The 22,465-nt window shown below is 27.0% G+C and overlaps 1 protein-coding gene across 1 annotated transcript; it reads right to left on the reverse strand.

Annotated features, from left to right (window-relative positions):
• Positions 1-1,912: 1,912 nt before the first annotated feature.
• On the reverse strand, positions 1,913-21,263 carry LOC145833902 (BOS complex subunit NOMO3-like). The gene is made up of 26 exons (XM_082941156.1): positions 21,137-21,263; positions 20,228-20,317; positions 19,806-19,851; positions 18,278-18,378; positions 17,862-18,041; positions 17,558-17,713; positions 15,066-15,229; positions 14,595-14,725; positions 13,849-13,982; positions 13,335-13,521; positions 12,357-12,433; positions 10,707-10,882; positions 10,382-10,559; positions 10,044-10,177; positions 9,385-9,527; positions 9,117-9,157; positions 8,503-8,629; positions 7,408-7,561; positions 6,420-6,546; positions 5,291-5,404; positions 4,752-4,814; positions 4,401-4,465; positions 3,858-4,215; positions 3,472-3,693; positions 3,028-3,120; positions 1,913-2,299 (listed from the first exon to the last, which is right to left on the reverse strand). Exons 1-26 carry the CDS (start codon positions 21,260-21,262, stop codon positions 2,207-2,209), a joined length of 3,480 nt encoding a protein of 1,159 aa, XP_082797282.1. The 5' UTR covers position 21,263; the 3' UTR covers positions 1,913-2,206.
• Between the last annotated feature and the right edge of the window lie 1,202 nt (positions 21,264-22,465).

Consider the following 22,465-nt stretch of genomic DNA (forward strand, 5'->3'; position numbering starts at 1 on the left):
ATGTTTAATAAACAACCATTGATCAATTTAATTAACTAGAATGAGTTTAGTAATATTAACCGGATGTTAATGGTAATAAAATGCTACTGATTATTGATACAGTATTTAAATTTAAACTGTTTGTTTAAAACACAATTATAAAGCTTAAAAACTGACGCCATGTTTAGTTTTGGAAAAGGTTATGAAAATAATTTAAAAAGAAGCTGCATTTCTAAAACTTTTACAAAGAAGCCATTAATAAAAATTTTCAACATTTAAGCTTTTTTTCAAAGACTAAATTACATATTTTTGAAGAAAAAACTTAAAAACATCATAATTTGTTTTTTCAGTGATCAATAATTTAGCATTTTCATACTTAAGTATATTTGATTTAAATATTGCTTAAACCTTTTCATTTAAAAAGAATAACACATACATATATGTTGGTTTAAATTCGCTGCTGAATTAGCACCAGGGTAAATTCCAAAGATTGGGAGCCCACATAAAAAGGATAAAAAGTATTTGTAAGCGGTAATGTGTTTCACGATTTTAAAGTGCACCTAGCTACATGGTACACTGTAGAACCACGTTCAAAAACCTCTGAATTTATATTTTCCGGACAAAAAAACTTAATAACTTTATTGCCATTTATTTTGCGAATTTTAAAAAGCTTTAATTAAGTTTTTTTTTATAAATTACATTCAAAACTTATTTTTTTATGTTGTCTAGATTTTCTCGGACAACTTACAAAAACCTAGGACCCAAATAATTGATAAAAGCTTCTAATATACATTTTCTGAATCTTTTCAGACAAAAGTATTTTTTAAACTATCTTGTCTTTACAGTAATACAACCATCTTTCAACTAATAAAATAAAATCATTTTGATGAGATAGTTGTTTATTTAATTCTAATAATAAAAAGTGACTTTAAATACAGTGCTTATTCACTTATCCGAACAGTTTCAGTCGAGAAGAGATCGGGAAAAAAAAATTAATCAAACATTTTTGTGTGATACAAACATTTAAGCTGTCGTGCTGTAAGAAAATTTTAAGTGATTTTATAAAGTTTGCAAGACTTTGTTCTAAACTTGTTTAGATAACAAAAACCTCTGTGTGTAAATTTTTTTATTTAAACTTATAAAGTATTTTGGTTGTTGATAACATTTTAAGTTTTTTTAGAAAACGAATGGATAACAGTTCTTTTATGTTTGATTTTTAATTCAGTTTATATTATTAAGGTTGTTAATTCTAACACTATTTAAAATGAGGTGCATAACTTTTTTTGTTAATTATATAAGTTTGACACACTCCACATACCAGGTTTTCGAAAAAGACAAGACATCAAAATAGAAAACGAGTTACACAAAATTAAAAATAAACTATAAATTTGTAAAACGGCAATAACAATCTAAAGTCTTTTGTAGCAGTTTAGCATAGACAGGTCGACAATTTTTTCTGAAAAGTTTATAGCAGAAAAAGAGGAGCTGAGCTTTTAGTATGCATTGCATAATGTACATCAGTTATATAGTTTTATGAAAAATTATTTTTGTACTTATCCGGGCATGTTTACAGAAAAATCTTGCCCAACATGTCCGGATAAGTGATTAAGTACTGTACTACTAATATTAAATCTAAAATGGTCAATGGTTCTTTTATTTAGCCTGAATGCTTTTTCAAAAGCCAAAGTACTAATTTTAAAAGTTTAAAACAAAATTTGGTTTTATATCAAAATAACAACAAAAAGATTAGTTGCCTTTCTTCATTAACAATAATCATAAAATGTATTTAAGAGAGCACAGTTTATTTTAAAACTCAATAGCTATATTACCAATCAAAGCATAAAATTGTACTAAGAATAACATGTATCAAGAATAAGATTTTGAAAACTAAAAAAATAAAATATATAACTACAGAGATATAACTAACTAAAAGTGTAATAGACCTATTTTTGTTATTTTTTTTAGATAAACCTCTGTAATACTTATTTTCAAAAAGAAAATTTGCGTTATCTTTTTTTTAGTTTTCTCAAAAACTTACGACACAAAAATTTCGCACAATCAAAAAGTGAGACAAACTAACAGCAAAAACTAATAAAAACAAAACAAAAACAAACTCTACATTTTTGAAAGAAAGAAATAAAAATAAATATATAAAATTTGATCCTAAAAAACTGCATAATGAGTAAAGAAATAGGAAATCATTAGAAAAAAAAAGTAATTATGACAGCTAATTTCTAATTTTTTTGCCACTTTTCGTTGACACCTGTTCAGACTTTTCTGATTTGAAAAAACTCATGCCGTTTTGCAAAATGCCGAACACCTGTTAGAATTTTGTTACTCGTTTATAATAAATATAAGTGTAAAACTGAAAAGTTTTACTTTTTTTGTAATTACAAAAAGAATAAAGAGGAATATCTACAAAAATTTAAAATACATACTTTTATCATGCATGATTTGGATATATTCTGTTGCTTCAGTCGTTTAAATACAAATGTAAATTGACAATTTATATCAATAAGTAGAAAAATAGATTAACAAATAAAAATTTGAGCCGAGTAATCGGATTAAACTTCACCGTTTTAAGTAGTGTGTTGAGTTTTTATAATACCAATGACCAAACAGTATTAAAATAAATTAATAATTATTATTTTTAAGCTTTATAGGTTTGATGTAATATAATAAAACAGCAACTTTAAAAAGTTAAAAAGAGGTTTAACTTATAATTATAGATTATATAAATATTTGAGATATATTGCCAAAAAACTATCATGTTTTTAAAAACTTTAATTAATATTTTTTACCTGTTAAGTTTAATAAATAAGCTATGATAAACGAAGTAAAATTAATAGTTATAAAAAATATTTTAGGATTCTTGTAACTTTTATCTAAAAAACTATAAAGAATATTTAAAATAATTTACCCAATTTTTACTACTGTTTGAATTTATAACTAAACAAGTTATAAATTCTCTAAATTTATTACATACTTTTTACAACTCAAATCAAACTAGATTGTAAAATACTTTCAAACTTGTATCATAAAACTAACGGTATTAGAATTGAAGAAGAGAACGATCAATATAATAGTGAGTGGCAAGCTTGCCAGCGAAGTTTGAACATTTTCTCCTTTCACCTGCCTTTCCTGTTACAACAAATTTGAAACTAATTACCAACTTTTTTAACTAACTGCCCTTTTTTTTTGACTATCTTAGTTTTATAGTCTTTCAGATAATGATTTTTTTTCAGAACATTGCAAATTTACTTTAATTCAAAGAAGAAAAACTTAAAATACAAAAACAGTGAGCAAAGAAAACTAAAAGTATAAAAACTCACATTGGCACAAGCTAAATTTCATGCGAGTAAAAAAGTTAGTTGTCAATCTTAAAAGTACAGTTAATAAATAAAAAAAAGAAAAAAAGAAGACTATTTAAAAACTAATATCAAAATATTAAAAAGTAATCATTATTGTTTTTTATAAAATTAAGCAACTGACGCTGGGGTAGAACTGAAAGGTCAAGTGCTGGTGATTCTTGCCCCGCTTCAAATCGACGTTCTGCTTCAGCTGAGCGTCCGAACTCTGCAGCGTCGACTCCAACCTGACCTCCACCTGCTCGTGCCTGTCACCTGAAATTTGCAGGTTGAAGAACGGCGACTGCTCGCTCATCTTGGTCACTTGGAGGGGCTTCGAGGGGTCTTTGGTCGAGTACACCGCCACCTGATGGTCAAATCAATTATGTTAGAAGTTTATGCAAAAGTTAAAAAAAGTCGTTGTTTTAACTTCGAAGGATTACATATAAATATTAAGTTTTAAAAAATAAAAAAATCCGATTAAGTTATTTAAGAAGCTCAAAGTTTATGTTTTGATATCGTTTAACAAACTTTGATGAAGGGGAGATTTTTCCTTTCGGTCTGAACGTAACCACTCAGGCGGAACAAACCGCTGGTGCGGAAAACCTTGAAAGTGACATCATCGATGTCCCTTTCTCCCTTGACGCTCATCCTGACGCCGTTGTTCGGCAGCACGTGACTCAACTCGTCGCTTTCGACCACTTTGACGTCATAATCGCAACCGGGCAGCAGCCCCTTGATGACGAACTTGCCCTCCTCGTCCGACTTCGATTTGAGGTCCTCCTTGTTGGAGCTCGGGCAGGTTTTGGCGCCACCTTGTGATAAAGTGGCCCTGACCTGAACCCCGCCGATCGGCGAGTTGTTGAGTGACGTCACGTTTCCGTAGCAACTGTGAGGAAAATTTAGTTAGATTTTGATTTAACTTATGTTTGTTTAGCTAAGGCATTTTTGTTTTGAGGAAACTTTTGTTCATTATAGGAGATGAAACATCCTACTTAGTGTAACAATATGTATCTTTAGTGTTTTAAAGTACATAATTTTACATTCAAAAACTACATTAAATAAATAATATACCTGAAGGCAGTTCTTTTTCCAAAAATTTGAATTACTTTTTCCTTTCCTTCTTCGATATCAACTACCTAAATTTGAAAAAAAAAAAAATTCTTATCATAAAAGAACAAATGATTTCGCTTATAATTTTATTTTGTAGTAAGTTTAAATAAAAAGAAAAAAGTTTATTTGGTTATATAATATTTTCAGTGCAAATTTAAACAAATGCAAAAAATACTTGTATATGTGAAAACTAACAACATATTTCAGTATCAAATTTTTCAAAGTCTTTTATTTAATGCTTATACTCTAATATTTTTTTGCGAAATATTCAAAAATCCTTTTAACACATTGTAGTTTAAATTTAACACTCACTTGAGAGGCTGGTGTGAACTTGTATTCTTTCATAGCAGCTTTGAAATAATATTGACCAGGATCCTATACAGAAATAAATTAATGAAAGGCAATTTTTTGAAGCAAAAAATTTTACTACTTAAGCTTATGAAAATGTTTATACATTTTTTGAGTAAAACCATTAACTATTTTTTTTTTAACAGTTAGTAATAACAAAAACACTACAAATTTTTCTAGACTTTGAACATAATTAAGTTTTTATTCAACAAATTAAATTAGCTTGGATATGATCAGGGGCATTTTTTTTTTTGCTTTTCAAAATCTAAATAAAAAAATACTATGGCGCAAAACAACTTTTTCTACATTTGAAACAGTTCTGATATTTTATAAAACAAAACAATGTATAACAAGTGACATACTTATAATCAAATCTAAAACTTGAGTTATTAAACGACAAAATAATATTTAACAACAAGTTAACTAATAATTAAACGCAAAATTTGAGATTTTACACAACCACTAAAAAAAGTATGCTAGAAATAAAATTTTTGATAACAAACCAATTTTGAAATGGTCAGTTTTCCCTCCCCGTCGCTCAAACTCCTTCCCTGGTAGTTTTCCCCGCTCACCGCCAACAACACGCCACCCAGTGGTGCGCCCCCTTCCATTTGAACCTTCGTACATACTTTTAATTTATTTTCCATATGAAAGCTTTATTATTAATATTTTAATTTACACTTATATTTAATATAACTTAAAACCATGTCAATTGCTACTGGGTTTGGCAGAGTCTAATTGGATGTATTTAATTTACAAACAATTTGAAACTCTTACTTATTGCTTTGAAAAACATTGTATAGTGATGTGATTTAATTAATTAGTTCTAATGAAACAATCAGATTTAAATCCATTTTTATACTTGTAATAAGTAGTGATCTATCAATCCAAAGAGTAGGGATCCAAGAACCGGATCTAAACTTTTGTTAAAGATTCTGATCCGGTCGGATCCTAGCTGAGATTTGGACGGATCCGGATCCAGTTAGTAAAAAAAAACGTTGTTATCCGCGATCAGCTTCTTTCAGTTTTATATACTTAGATTATTGGGTTTCGAATATTTAAGTTTATTCAAAACATTATATATTATTATATATAATTATTATATAAAATTAGTCCGGTTCACTTAGGATCCGCTTCCGGTCAGATCTTAAATTTAAAAAATAGATCCGGATCCGGTAGATCACTAGTTATGAGCTAGATAAGTAAAATAAAAGCAGTCACTGTATTCAAGTTGCTTTTTAGATATTTTTAAAATAACTCAAATTTATCATTATTACTTTAACAATAATGATTTAAGTAATAAAAAACCACTAAAACAATGTATTTTGTAAATTACTTTAACGATCATCATACATTACCAGTAAAGGTTTAAATAATACTTTATTTTTGAAGTAGTTTTTTTTTTTTTTTTTTTTTTTAATCATTAATTATTACAATAATTTTAACTCTTTTTTTATCTTTGTCTACGATTAGTAAGTATAAAATCTTTTTTTATTTGATATACCATGTCTGTTATAGATGTTTGTACAGAGCAATTTAAACTTGAATTTACAGTTTCCTAAACAAACTAATCATTTTTATATCTAAAGTATACTATTCTTACTATTTTTAAAATGTAAGCAAAAAACTGACTTTGAACACAATCTTGCTGAACTTTTTAACGGCGAATGAACCGGGTTGTCCTTCGATCGGCATCAGAGAGTGATCTTTCAGCGAGGCTGTGACCTCATACTCGTTTGATGGATCTAATGGCCCGTAACTGGAAAGTTACGAATAATTGAATATATCAAAACAGGTTTTCAAAGTTATAAACTTCAAACTAAACAACTTGGTTTTACTTAAACTATTCTAATTTTTTAAGTTATTTTTTTAACGTTTTGCACAAAAAACCATAAACTTTCACATTTTTTGTCTAAAATTATATAATTTTTTTTTAATTATAACTTATACTTATATATGGTTCCCTGATAAAGTTTTATTTTAAGTTATAAAAATTTAAAGTCACAGAATAAAAATTTCTTAGGGTTTAAACAACAGCTAAAACCTATTTAGCAAAAAAAGTATGATACTAATCCGGATCATTGCAATCTAAAAATTCAAAACAAAGTTGAAACAGATAAGAATGAGGCTGAAAAATCATGCACTTCGTTAAAACTACGAGACAGTAATGCCATGGTAATTATGGAGTAAAACAATAAAACTTCAAACAAACTTATAAGTAAATTTTAAGTATATATATACATAAACAAAATACAGGGTTGCTAAATGTTTTTTGCAAATTTTTTCTAGGTTGTAAAAATTTCCTTTAGATTTTTATAAGTACACATTTTTGGGTCTATTTTAAGTTAAGTTTAAGGTAAAAAACTGTATTAAATAGTATAAAAACAGTGAAAAGGCACTGTAAAGCTACTTCAAATTTTTTATTTTTTATTTTTGATGATGACAAAATAAATTTATCTACATGGTATATTTTTTAAATCAAATCAAAATTTTTCTACTTATCATGTAAAAATTGTCAAAATTCCAGGTTTAACCAGATTCTTTAACCTAAATTTTCAAATTCCAGGTTTTTTCAAGTTTTCAGGCTTTTTGCCAACCCTGAAAATAGTTTCAAACTAACTTGTAAGTTCCGTCCTGACCGGTGGCGACTTGAACTATGACGTCACCACTGTGACGCACGCTTATTTCCACGCCTTCGACTGGCGGTTGAACATTTCCACTGATGAACTTTCCGACGCGGCCCTCGAACGTTTGCAGCACTTGATCGCACAAGTCTTGAGTTTTAAAGAAAGTTAATAAATAAGTTTTAATTAATTGGGGCTTTAATTATGCTAAAAAACATGCTTTTATAAATCTGTGATGATATTTCAAGTGCTTGATTTTTTAGTTATAAAATTTTGAATTATTTTTAATAAAATTGAGCTCATAAATCTTGATCAAATAGATAAAAGTTTTGTTCCGTTGTGGCTTTCAGTATTTTGAAATTTTAATCTATTTTTTAAGTCTCTAATAACACACAAATCCTTGCAACAATCTTGATCGTAAGAGTCTTGAATAAATAGTTTTTATCGTGGCTATTAGGCTGTACTAAGTTTAGTTTTTCTTTTTTATACATCATCAAAAAACACTTTTAACTGTTTTGAAATTAGGTAAATTAAATTTATTGTAGGCTGTTGAAAACCGTATAAACTTTTTATTACTTTTTAATCTAAAAATCTTATCAAAATCACTTTAGTGAACTGATTTTTTAACAATAAGTTTTTAATAAGATATCAGTATGAAGTAGGTTTAAACTTATCTTTATATATCTCTAAAATAGTTTGGAGCTATATTTTTAAAATATATAGTTTCAACTTTTTGTAAGTTATTTGTAAATTTAAATCTAAACAACTTCTGATTAATTGAAATTTGTTTGTATAACTGTTTATAAAGAGGTAAAAGTAAAAAACGTATGCATAAGTTGCAAGAAATAACGTTTTACGTTATTTATAAATTTACAACAAATACTAATTGTTTTATAAACGATTTTTTGCTCATTCAAGTTTCTTCTTGAAATCGATTCTAAATCGATTCGTTACCGCTCTTATAAAAGTAACATAAAAGTTACTTGAGTTTTTTATAAAACAAAAAGTATTTTAAATGGCCTCAATTAATAACGAGAATTTTTTTTTAATCATATGTGATATTAATTTTTAACAAACAAAATATCAATAACCTTGTAACGATGAAACTTTGCAAGATTTAGGTGTGAACAGAAGCACACTTGAAACTGGTGTGACTTCAATTTGTTGCTGTTTATCCGATTCTACTAAATAAACCAGCGTGTACACCAAACTTTCCTCCTACATCAAATATATTTCATTATTTAAACAATATGTAAATAACAAGCTTTAAAGTAATATTAGTTTTTCAACCATTTATTTACTTAGAGCAAAGTATATAACAACAGGGTTGCCACAGATCGAGCTGTAAAAAGTTTCTTGACTTTTCTAAATCATTTTTTTATTCGATTGAAACCGATTTAAAAAATACGAAGCGTAATACTAGAATGATTTTAATTTATTCAAAAGTTCAATAAGTACATGAAAAAAAATAATTGTGAAAGCAAAAATTTTAGAAAATAACATTAGCAAAAAGCAGTTTTATGTGATGATAAACATTCTTATTAGCAGCATGTTTATCATCAAATTTCCTGACTTTTTTTCGAAAAACCCCAGCTTTTCCTGAACTTTGTCTTTTTTTTTCCTGTCTTTCCTGACTTTGTGGCAACCCTGATCTGATCAATTTGTTACCAGTTTAACTTATTAACATTACAAACTATAAACTCACCGTAGACTTTTCTTCATCAAAACTGAATATTTTTTCAACTCCTAAATGTGTTATACCAAAGTTTAAGTGTATTTAACTTTTATTAACTTTAAGTAAATTAATCATGTTAAAATAGTTAAAAAAAACACTTTGCAATCAACGGAAATGAACTCAATTGATTTAATTACAATTCTATCTTTAGTCGTTTTTCACTAGACAAAAAAAATATATCTAAAAAACATGTATAACCCACAAATCAAATTAAAATATACTCATCCGAACAACTCACCAGACTGGTCATCGTTCAGCTTGACGTTAGCGACTATCTCTTGCGGGGACTTCCCGTTTCTGGAAGTTTTTATTTCAAAGACGGCCGTGTGAGATTGTGACGTCATAACAATCTTTTTTGGCGCGCTCGTGTCGAAGAGCAACCTGTTGTGGGCATTTCATAGAAAGTTGAGTCACATAATGTATCCAGTACACAATATGTATGCAATGAAAAAGCTACTTTTAACGAAAAGAGTAACTAAACAAGACATACATTTCAAATGATTATTTGTTAAAAATTATTATAATGCACCATAAAAGTTTATTTGTCACAAGCTATATCACATTTTTAGCATAGTACTTAAATATTAAGCTGTAAATTTGGCTACATTTTACACTTGTTAAGTTTATCACAACTGTATACACAACGTACAGAATAGAAAATTCATCATCAAACGAGCACGTTGTCTAAGTTTCTTAGAAAATATGTAGCAATTTGTTTTTTAGAAAATTATTTACGATTCATGACAGCCAGTTTAAGAGTAAAAAAATGATCAATTTGAAATCCTAAAAATATACATAGTATTTAAACTAAAGTAACTAGTATTTAAATTTATTAAGGATTAAAAATTAGCTTTTTGGTGCAGTATGGTCAAAACAATCGGTACTAAATTAGCAAACTTGTCGTTTGAATCATCGAAATTGTGGCAAGATTTGGGCACCAATTTGTAAATTCCAACTCGGGAAAGGCACAACTTTGATTCTTTTTTCTTCATTGCGACTGTCTGTGCTACTTTCCCGTCCAATTCAATGTCCTAAACCACAGTAAGAATTATTAGTAAACTATATATTGTAAGAATTAAAACTTGCTTTTAACTAAAAAAAATATTATTGTTAGAAATCATTATGAAGTTTTCATGAAATAATTAATAAAAAAAGTGCTGTAAAACCGTTAAGATTAAAATCGCAACGTTAGTGTATTGATATTAATTTGTTTTAACTACACTCATATATCTCACCACATCGGCGTCATGGCTGAGCGAGCAAGCCAGTAGGAAGCCGCTCTGCTCGAAATCAACGACCAATGAGCTTTCGTCTTCCACGGGCTCGGGGAAAACTTTCAGGGTTTTTCCCTCTTCCTTCCAGCACCAATCGGAATGCTGTATCGTGATCACGTGATCGCCGGGAAGCACGTTTCTGTATATAAATTTTAGTTAAAAACTATTATATACATACATATTATTTAAAAAATTAGTAAATATTTACATAAAAATTAAGTTAAAAAAAAAAGTAGCTGTGATGATAAACAATTAATTAGAGCTTTTTTTGTTGACAAAAACTAACTGGAACGTTGCAAAAGTTTCATCTTTTTCAAGGGTGTGGGTCATCTTGTTGCTACCCGAAGTCGTCATGGTAACCACTGCTCCCTGGCAACCGTCGATGCACTTGACGTTTACCCTGACGTTTGCGCGGTACTGGCTGAAGTCAACCCCAAACACCGGTCCGTCGACCACTTTGACCTGAAAAATTTGTGAATAAAATTTATTAGATAGTGATGTCATGATAAACTTAAAAAATTGGGTAAACTTTAGCTTCAGAGGCAATGTTTAGTGAGGGGGTGAGAAAGTAAACGGGTAAATAAATTAGTAAATGGGCTATATATAATGATAGGGAAGCTTTTTAATTTCTACCAAGTGGGCGATTATAATGATGAGTTTGGGAAACCTTGTCGCAAACTTATCAATTACAGGTTAGTAATATTTCAGGTCAGCATTTTTACTATTTGTAAACGTTTTCAAGTCGGTGGCGTTTTGTGAGTTTTATCTTGGGTATCACAAAATTTTCGAACGTTAAAAAATACAAAAAAAAGCTTTTGGAATGTAAAAAGTAAAAGTTACTGAGTCTTTAACACAAGGTGTGATCCAAAACGACAAAAAGCTAAAATATATTTGCTCCTACCCGTTTTGAAGCACCCTTTTAAATGTGAAGTTTATTCTTAACTTTTTTTTTAAACAGTTTTGTGCTAGTTTTTATTTTAATGATAAAATTATGTTTTTTTAGAAATCAGTTTTTATTCAGAGTTAAATAATTTACAGAAAAGTGTCATATTAATTCTAACATTCAAAAATCGTTATGTTTTTTTTTAGATTGGTACTTTAAATAACAAAAGAAAAAGAACTTTTAGTGAGCTTTAAACAAAAAAAAATGAAAACTTTTTGAAACATAAGCAACATACTTAAAGTTTGATGAAAGTGTTTTAGTTCTAAAAAATGAATCAAGCTATATATAATATAATAATATAAGACCTAATGTTTCTAATTCCTTTTTTTTTATTTAACTAATTTATTCTTGTAAATACTTTTTTAATAAAACAGTTTATTTGTAGTTTTCAAAATGTAAGGTTACTTAGACTAGTATATTATTTAATTTAATGTGGGAGAACTGTAACAAAAAAAAAGTATTTTAATACTCATAAAACACTCTTAAATAAATTTAAAAACAGTCAATATGAAAGATTTTTGAAAGGTTTTATTTTATAAACTTTATTTTTAACTTTTAATAGTAATACAATCCATTTTAAAAACTTTACTTTATTGTATTTATAAATCAATATTCAAATTTCTACTAGAAGATTAAATTGATTTAAAAAGTATAAACTTAAATCACACTATATTAAATATTAAAGGTATTTTAACTAGAACATTCTTGTTAAAAAACTAAAGACATTGACAAAACTTCTTCAATATTGAAATTTTAGCATACTTTGTTAATATTTTTACACTATTCTATAGTTTATCATCATTTAGTAAATTAATAATTTAAGTATACTTTTTCTTTGAAAAATACATTAAAACATTCAGTAAAAAAATTAAAATGTTTGCAATAATATTTTTACATTTTATAAACTGTTTTTTTAATGGCAGACTTATATAACTTTGCATCTAAAACATCAAGTAGTTAAACTTTTGAGAAATTGTTTTAAAGAAAATTTACCCTGATATTTGCAGGCTGTAAAGCCATTCCTTGCTCCACCAGAGAATCCGTCAATTTCGTTTCAACAGAGTAAATTCCTATGCAAAAATTTATTAAATTTAATTTATTTATTTTTACAATTATCCTAGGATCAAAAATATTTTTATATTTTGTTGCTTGTGATACAGAACATACAATATAAATGACTTACAAAAATAGTAAGGTCGTATAAGCAAAATACTAACGTTCTGAACAATAAGTATTACAAAACATTTTTTTTAATATCTATATTTATATATATTTAATATATTTAATATCTATATTTAAAAACTTAGTTAAAATTTGATTTATCCATAGAATGAAGTAAATGTTTAACCGTTTAGTTTAATTTATTTTCTTTTAATTGTATAATTTTGCAAATAAAAAACACTTTAATTTATGAAATGTATGTAAAACAGAATTATTTGAAAAGTAGTCAATAACTTCAATTAACAATGAATAAAATATTCAAAACATACAAAATGCTCAATTTTTATCTAAACTAACAAAACTCAAAATCAACAAAGTAAGCTTTCACGCAAACAATTAAACTGCTGACATAGCAGTAATAATTAGCAATTTAATGATTGTAAATAACACAAATTTTATTTCTTAATAAAGTTTAAGGTAAACAATAAAAACTCAAAGATAACTTAAGTAGTGTTTGACAACTTAAAAAGGTATAACTTAAAAAGTTACAACAAGTAATAGTCAAAGTTGAAACTTTTTTTTAATAATACAACTTTTACTATATTATTATATAAAAATTATGCTCTAGAGATATTATATAATTATAAAATAATAGGTAGTTTTAATTTCAACTCTTAAAGAAATTTCTAATTTTCTTCTTAACCTTTATTTAAAATTGAACATTTTATAAATTTTTTCTCAATACTGTTATTTTTGATCGTTTAAACCTTAACAAAAACATAAAAACTAAGTATTAAGCGTTCAACTGACCAGGGGCAACATTGAAACAAAATTGAGATTTTTCATCAAGCTGAACTTGTTGCTGGTTGCCAATAGCAACTTGCACCTGTTGAGGTTGGTAACCGGTCGGGGTTTCCTGCATGGTAACCGACCCGCAAACTGAAAACTTGTCGGCTGAAATATCCGGAAGTTGAGGTGTCCCGGTGTTCACTTGCAACTGAAAATTAAAAATAAATACTTGAAACACTGAAAAGTTAGCTTATATAAAACCAAATGATTTTATTCTTCTATTTAAGTACAGTTATCTAGTTTATTAACTGAAGTACTTGAGTCGATTGAAAGTGCCTCAATTCATTACAAATTTTATGTAAGTAAAATTTGAAAACATAGTCAAATTTAAAAAACTATCAATATTATTTAACGCAATTAAACTAACATTTTTACAAAACAAATTAAGCTTGCTGTGTTTATGACTTTATAGAAATGACTCCAAATCATGCATAGCTTAAAGTTTAACAAATTCAAAATGAACATAAAGACAAACTTTTCTGGGTTCAAACTGCATCTGTTCCTTTTTGACGTGGACCTCGTAAACGCCGTTGTTCATGTTCTGGAGGGTGTAGGACCCGCTTTCGTCGGTTCTCGACTTCAGTTTGCCGTCCACGAAAACATCGGCTCCTTCAATAAAACATAAATACTGTAAAATAACAATAAAACAATAAATATGTGTAAAAACAAATAATCAAACTTGGTGCGTTCAGGAAAAGCTGCACACCACAAACACCCTTACACCTTACAACCAACATTATGTTGGCTCATTTTGACATAACCACTTATTGGAGTTAAAGATACAGTTAGTAACTGCAAATAAAAAATCAGTATATTCTAAATTAAATGTTATGGGAGGTACGGAAACCTTTTTTGTTGTGTTTTGAAAACAAAACTTATAAAACCTTAATTAATTGTGTTTTAGTGTTTAAAGCTTGTTTAAGAATTATACCAACAGTATCAAATAACAAACTATATTTCAGTTATTTTCACTAAAGAAGAAATATGGCGTATCATTATAAAAATTTTAATAATATATTAAACAATATTATACATAAACATAATAACTAACAATTTGAAGACATTTTGAATAATTTAAGACTACTCAAACAATAAATTTAATATTCAAAACACTACAATATGTTTAACAAAGCCTTCAGCTAGTTGATTTAAGAATTCCAACCATTTAATATTATATATGACTATTATTCAATGATCGTTTACTTATTTAATATAAATTACCAGACACTGCGACGCCTCCCTTCACGTTGGTAACTTTTCCCTTCACTGAAAACCCGACAACTTGGAACTGCTGATCTGTTATTCTTTTGTTTGTCACCTCGAAATTCAAGTGTCTCGGCTCCAAATCGAACCTGCAATGTCATTCTTAACTTGTTTTTATCATTTTGAACTGTCTGCCACCGAAAACCTTTTTTATTAAGATTTTTTCAACAAGATCACATGCTGCCTTAGATTTAAAGTAATGTGCAAAGAAAAAGCACTTTGTTTAGCTGTGGAACATTTAATTAAAAGTTTTAATAAAAAGATTAAATTATGTAAGGCTTACTCAGATAATTGAATAATAACTTATTTGAAGCAAAGTGACAAAACACTTTTCTTGAAATTTTAAGCATATCAATAAAAAAAATTGTTACAACTCCGTACAAGCTAAATGACAGAGCTGTGAAAGCTTTACAAAAAATCTCAACAAACTGGATGTTCTCGCCGCGATGAAACGGCATGACTTGGTAGCGGGCGCTCGGCAGAGTTGCGAACACGTAAGAACCGTCGACGTCCGATGACGTCAGGCAGATGAAGTGGGGGTGGGAGGGAGACTGGGGCGATCCTTCGGGCTTCGCGCCCACGCATCCTTGCATCTGTGATGAAAAGTTATAAAAAACTGTTAGATATTTCGTGCATCAAAACAACAAAACAGTCAGAGGTCCAACACAAAAACTTTATCAAGATATATTTCACTGTTACTAAAAAAGTCTTCGGGATTCACACCCGTGCTTCCCTCAACCTTGAATAATAAAACTTTCAGTGTTTCAGCACTTACTGGAACATTTTATTAGAAAAAATAACTTTATTTTAAATAAAAGAAACAGTAATGACTAGTAAATATGTGATAAATATTTTTAAGTAATAAGTAAAAGTGTTAGTAAGGACACACGATTCAATAAAATAGGTATATTTCGAGTTACTCTCGACAGTAGAATACAAAGTCAATAGAGATAAGACTTTTAAAGTTATATGGTAAAAAAAAGTAATTACAAAAAAAAATTATAATTAAATCATTTTATTTTAACGCTTGCATATATCTTAAATTATTATGAAACTAATAAATTTCATCAGAACAGTTACATTGTTGTTATAAAACCTTTGCATTTAAATTAAGTTTTGTCATGTTTATTAGGTGCTTTCACTATTTTTTTACTTCTATCAAAAAAGAAATTTAAGACAAGTTAATTTTAATTAAAGCTCAATTATGAATAAATTTAAATTCTATAATTTAAAAATATTTTATAGATGTTAGTCATTAGTTGCATCTGTTATATGTTGAAACTGAGTACATATTTTTGTTCTTGTAAGCAGGATTGTCACAGATCAAGCTGAGAAAAATTTCTTGACTTTTCCTGACTTTTTACTAAAATTTTTCTGACTTTTCTAGAACAAACTCTTAATTTAATATTATTCTAAAATACATACTCAAACACTTGAAACTACATAAAGCTTTTAACTTTACTTTTAAACAGGTTAAAACAACAGTTTTTTTTTTTTGCTGAATTCAATCATCTAACTTCCATTACATCTCATAAACCATCTGTGCATGATTGATGTATTTTCAATTTAACAGCTCTATCAGCAAAATACTTGAATTTTGTAACTTAATAAAAGATATTTTATTAATTTTTACTAGATGAAGGTATTGGAAATTAAGTGATTTTGTAAATTTCTAGGAAAATCTTGCACTTTAAGTCTGACTTTAAGGATTTTAATTAGTTTTCTACCGTTTAAAGGTTTTGTAAAATAATGAGTTTTGTTGTTTGAACTGACAAAATCTGACGTTTTTTCAATTTTTTTCAAATTTCCTGACTTTTCTTGACTTTTTGTCAAATCCCCATTTTTGCCTGACTTTTGTCATTTTTTTAGTTTTTCCTGACCTTTCGGCAGCCCTGTGTAAGATATATATATATATGTTTACATTTACATTTTTATGAGGATGGCGTTTATAACTTAGTAGTTAAAGAATTAGGGAGGTAGGTAAATAACTGTTTTTTCACAATTCGATCTTATTCTATAGAGTTTTAACGAAGCTACAAGTTGTTTTTTACATATTTTTAAAATTCAAAAAAAAATTGAGATATAGTAGGTCAAAGTCAGAATTTTTTTGTGTTTCAATCTTAAGTATACTAATATGTCATTTTATGTTCAATGCCTAAAACAAGTTTTAATTTAGTATATGGAAAACCAAATGTTACAAAGCCTGTATAATGTTTAATAATTTTTGAGATACAGCACTTCAAAGTTAATACAGCAGGCTATAATAGGTTCCTTATGGGAGGTGCAAACTAAAACGCGAACAACTAGAAATCACTGTAAATCTATCACCTCCCACGTTTTTAGAGATAATTACCTCAAACTTTCAGGAAATGTTCCCTGCAATATTTAAAAATTCTTTCGAAAAAAAATTTTAAAAAACTGTATCATTTTTTATTATTTTTTTTATTCGTTCAGACAGAATTTTCTAAATATTGCAAGGAACATTTCCTAAAAATTTGAGGTATTTATTTCAAAAAACGTGGGAGGTGACAGATTTACAGTGATTTCAAGTTGTTTGCCGTTTTAGTTTGCGCCTCCCATAAGGAACCTATTGTTGTCTGCTGTATAACTTTGACGTGCTGTATCTCAAAAATTATTAAACATTATACAGGCTTGTTAACATTTTATTTTCCATATACTAAGACAAAACTTGTTTTATGTGCTGAACATAAACTGACATATTAGTATACTTAAGATTGAAACACAAAATTTTTTTTGATAAAATCTAAAAACTTCACTTACATGCTAAGCTATTAAAAACTATGTATCATTAACTTATACTTTACTAATAAAAATTCTCAACTCAATTTTTTTTCAAATGCTCTTGTAGAAATATGCTTAAACCTTTTAACACATATTTAAAAAATTAAGTTTAAACTCACAGAGTCGGTTCGCGGGGTTTTTGAAAACAGCAGAAACTGAACTCCTTCCACGGGCACTCCCTGTGACGTCACAACACCGTGCACGTCATAACCGCTGACAACCAGGTCGTCATGGCAATCAACGTTGCTGTTCTCAACTGTGACGTGTGAAGTTGCCTGTAAGTTAAATTTACTGTCAAAAAACACTTACACTGTTGGTAGTTTAAACAGAAAATATATAATTTTTCGGTAACTAATTTTTCGAAAAACTTCAACTCATTTTCTTTTTTTCAAAAACAGTCAATTTTTAACTTGCTTTTCTTACCTTGTAAAGTATGTAGCTGTCGTGGGTGGCCTGCACTTTGTAAGAGCCCGGCTTGACGCCTTTGAACTGGTACAACCCTCCGTCGTAAGACATGGTGGTGGCCAGAACCTGGTCATCCGTTGACAGGAGGGTCAAGTGGACGCCCTGAGGACCCGGGGTGGTCGAGTGTTGGTTGACCACCTGAACGTCATTTACTTTAGTTTGAGTTTGAATTTACCATATCTTATGGTCGATCTTTTTTTATAAAAGTATAATTAAAATATGACGACAGCATAATTTATTGCCTGTGTTTTAATACCTTTGGACGTTTTGTTTATGTTAAATTTCATTGATAAGTTTTTAAACATTTTATACTCAACATGTACAAAAAAGTTTATAGAATTGAAAAATTATTTTACAGGAACAATCTAACTAACTTTTCCAGAAAGCGTGAAGCCCTTGAAATGAAAATTGATGTTTTGATTTTTGCTGCAAGCATCTGTCTCACCGTCTATTTCCAATTCAACCTCCATTGGCTCTGTTTAAATAAACAAACTGAAAACAAAACATTAAAAAAATTACTAGATTTTTTTTTATTAAACAATTTAGTTTTTTATACATAGTATATAAGAATTAAAATTATACACAAGACTAAAAAAAGTAATAATTTAAAAGGCTTAAACACAAACCTGGCTCAATCATTGTACTAACTATTTAAGATTAGTTGTTTACAATAATAAAATTCAGTTATAAGAAATAGCAAAGTATTTTACAAAGGTTAAGTAAATAAAATTTTATTTTACAACATTTTTTAAATATTGTTGTATTTATTATTAAATTCAAACTGAAAGTTCCTTATTTTATAGTATCTCAATTCTTTTTCTAGCCATAAATGATATTTAAATTAATAATAAGTTGAAAAAATTTTTGGTATAATTTTCCGCAACATTTTTAGTTAAAAATGCCCAGTACTTTAATATACATTAATAAAATTATTATATAAGGTTATTCAAAAATTAAAATTAGGTGATTTTTAACAAAAATTAAAAAAAAAACTCAAGTCAAAATCAACTTTTATGGTTTAAGTAAAAATCAAAAATTTTTAACTTTAAATTGAAAAAATTGTTAGAAAAAGTTGTACAAAAATGTTAAAAATATTTCTAGGCATATACAAGTTTTCATGTATTTTAACTACCATAGCTTATAAATACAAGACTTAAATAAAATTGAACAACAAATTCTGAAAATATTTTACATTTTAAGTTTAAAAATACTGGTACTTAAAGTTTTAATTTGCAAAACATAATGTTAAACTCACTCTAAATTTAAAAAAAAATTACATTTTTTATTTAAGTGAAATTTGGAACAAAAATATAAAAAGATTGCTACAACAGACTTTACCAAAACTATGTTCATTATAAAATAGAGTCATACAGACATTAATGAAACAAAAACTGTAAAGTTTTAAGCTATTTAAAAAAGGTGATATAAATTTAAAAAATCATACAAAGAAATACAATTTTATTTCTATAAATAAATGGATACAAAAGTTTCTTATAATTTCTCAAATAATTGTACAAATTTTTATTTTGCTTAAAAACAAAAGTGTTAATGACGAAATAAAATATCTACAACTAATTAAAATATATTTATTATAAAATTGAACTGCTAAACCTAGGCTATTTTATACAAAAATAACTAAGTTTTTGATAAGTTTAATGTATACATTTTTTTTTGCATAAAACATTACAATGATCAATAAAAAAGAACCTTTAGCCATTTTCTATTAAATTATTTTTCATAGAATATTTATCTGGTATTAATAGCTAAAAAATCTTTTAAGGGAAACCACACTATACACTGTCCACAAAAAAATATATTAATTGATAGAAAACTAAAAAACTTTCGAGGTATCAATAAAAAAGAAAAACAAAATGTATTACAAAAATATATGTAAAAACTAACCAAAAATCCATCCTTCTGGTGGGTCTATTCTCATTATATGTTTTCCCTGTTACAATTTTTCATTATAATCTAAATTAGGGAATTTAAATTTTACAGACTTATTCTAAAACTAGTATTCTATACTTTTATTGAATTTGATTAAAGCTTACAACTAAAAATCTTTTTAATTTCTAAACATTAGTTTAACATATATAACAAACAGTTAGCAAATTACACTAGTATTTGAATAAAACACTACTTATGCTAAAAATTTTTCAAATGCGTAATAAGTTTATTTTAGAGTTGATAAAATTTATATTTAGTAGTTATAATTATTAAAACTTGTATAGATTACTACAAGTCTAATAAGAAAAAAATAAATTTTATGGTGATAAAATTAAAAATTAAGAGTATAATATTTTAATTTAATTGTTTGAACTAACCTTTTCAACATATGGAATTATGAAATAGCCATTATTGGGAGCAACATCTGTTTGACTACTTAAATGGCCTTCAGACGTCAAAAAATTTACCTGTAAGAATTAAGTTTATCTTAAAACATATGAAACTTATTCTGAAAATTTATACTTTTCAATTAATAAGGATGCCAAAGGGTATCTAGAAATTTCTTCAAGTTTTTGATAGTACAAGTTTTTAGGTCTATTTTAAGTATAATATTTAATATAGGTAAAACACTGTCTTAATTAAGTATAACATTAGTGAAAAGATGTTGTAAAACTACTTTAATGTTGTTATTCAATAAAAATCTTTTATAATAAGAAAAAAAATTCTGTTTGGAAGATTTTTTGGTTCATATCAAAATTTCATTAATACTTTTTTCTAATTTCAATTTTAGGTTCTTTAGTGATTTCTGTCTAAGATTCCTGTTTTTTTTTTTTCAAAATTTCTCAAAATCTAGTTTTTTGTGTTTTTTAGCCTAATCTGTGAAATTTCAGGTTTTTTCAAAATTCCATACTTTTTGGCAACTATAAACTAAATATTAAACTGTAGATATAAAGGTGAAAAACAACTAGTACAGTTTAATAAAATATAAAACATAACAAACAAAAAAAATAGCTAGCAAAAGAATCATCTGCATAAAAATTAATACACCTAAGTTTTTTTTTTTTATAAACTTGGTTTATTCAGAATATTCTATATAATGGCAATTTTTTATTTAACAGCATGCACAAACTTTATCAAAGCCTTTTAAGTTAAAATAAACAGCTAAAGAACACAAAAACAATAAAATTCAACTAAAAGTTTGCAATTTTTTTTAGTTTGCTGTTTAAGTACTAAAAAAGGATATTTAATTAGATATAAAAGTTGTATAAGTAATACTTACTGCTTACCTCAATTTTGCTGAAGTCAATTGGGACATTTGATTTTATAAAACCTGAACATCCAAGGATATCTTCAGAATTAGCTGTTGTGAAAACAGAAAAGAAAAAGAAAAATAATAAGGATCTAATTATCATAATGTCTGAAGAAACCAGGATTTGAAGAATGAAATTTTAGTCAAATGTCTAACTACAAATAAGTAACATAATTCTTTTATTCAAAGAAATGCTTTCTTTGAACTAAGACTTAGTTGGTTTGCCAAAAATAACATTTACTACTTAATAAGTAAAAATACTTTTTGAAAAACTTTTTTGGTAGAAGTTTATTATAAATTATTTCAAAAGCATTCTTAATAATAAATATACATTATTTTTGAAATTTATAATTAAGAACAGTAAAGTTTATTATGGATTTAAAAGATTCTTTAAAAGATCTAAAGTTATTTAAAAATTTAAGTAATTGATTACAACCTTTAAACATTTTGAAAACTAGATAAGAAAAATTATTAAAGGTTTTAGCTTCTTAATTAAAACAAAAGAAAAATGCATAATAAACTTCTACAAAATAAAAGCTTAAGCAGTATAAGTTTAACCTAAATCAAGTTAACTAAAAATAAATTTACAATGTTCCTAAAATTAAGAGTATTATAACAAGTATTAATGTTAGAATTCTTAAAAGATTCTTATATGATTCACAGTGGGCTAAAAGGGGAAACTAACTTTATAATTGTATAGAAAATCCTTATTAACTTTATAAGTGTATAGAAAATCTATATTAACAAAGAAGAAACTTAAATAAAACTATAAAAAAGTTGTTCAGAGCTGAGTTTCTTCTTTTTTTAAATGGTTTTGATTGTTTTCTGCTTCAACTGTGAAGAAAAATATGTCACAGAGGTTTTTTTTTCATTTGAACAGATAGATGTTTGTTTTTTTAGTTACTTTAATGTTTATTAAAAAGAGGCAGGTAGAATTACAGATGATTACAACTAGCTTGCTTGACCTTTGAAAAATCTAAATTGTTGTTAGGGGAAGAGTTATGTTGATGTTTTTCTAGCATAAAAAAAGAGAAAAAGTAACAAGGGCAACAAACTGAAATTAAAATGCTGTTTTAATCATGCTTGAATATATAAAAAAATTGTAGTAGTAAGATAAGGACTTAATATTTTATAAAAAAGAACACTGATTTATATTTATATAACATATTCTGAAACTTCTGGTAAAAGAATCTAAACCAGCCAGAGTTTTTCAAAATACTTTAAACAAGCCTGAGTATTGAAAATTAAAAATTGTTAACTTGCTTAAGCTGACCTGAGTCAGCCAAGCTTTTTTTTATATTATTAA

The sequence above is a fragment of the Thalia democratica genome, chromosome 4 (genome assembly GCF_965202585.1).
Source record: "Thalia democratica chromosome 4, ktThaDemo2.hap1.1, whole genome shotgun sequence".
Classification (NCBI taxonomy): Eukaryota; Metazoa; Chordata; class Thaliacea; order Salpida; family Salpidae; genus Thalia; species Thalia democratica.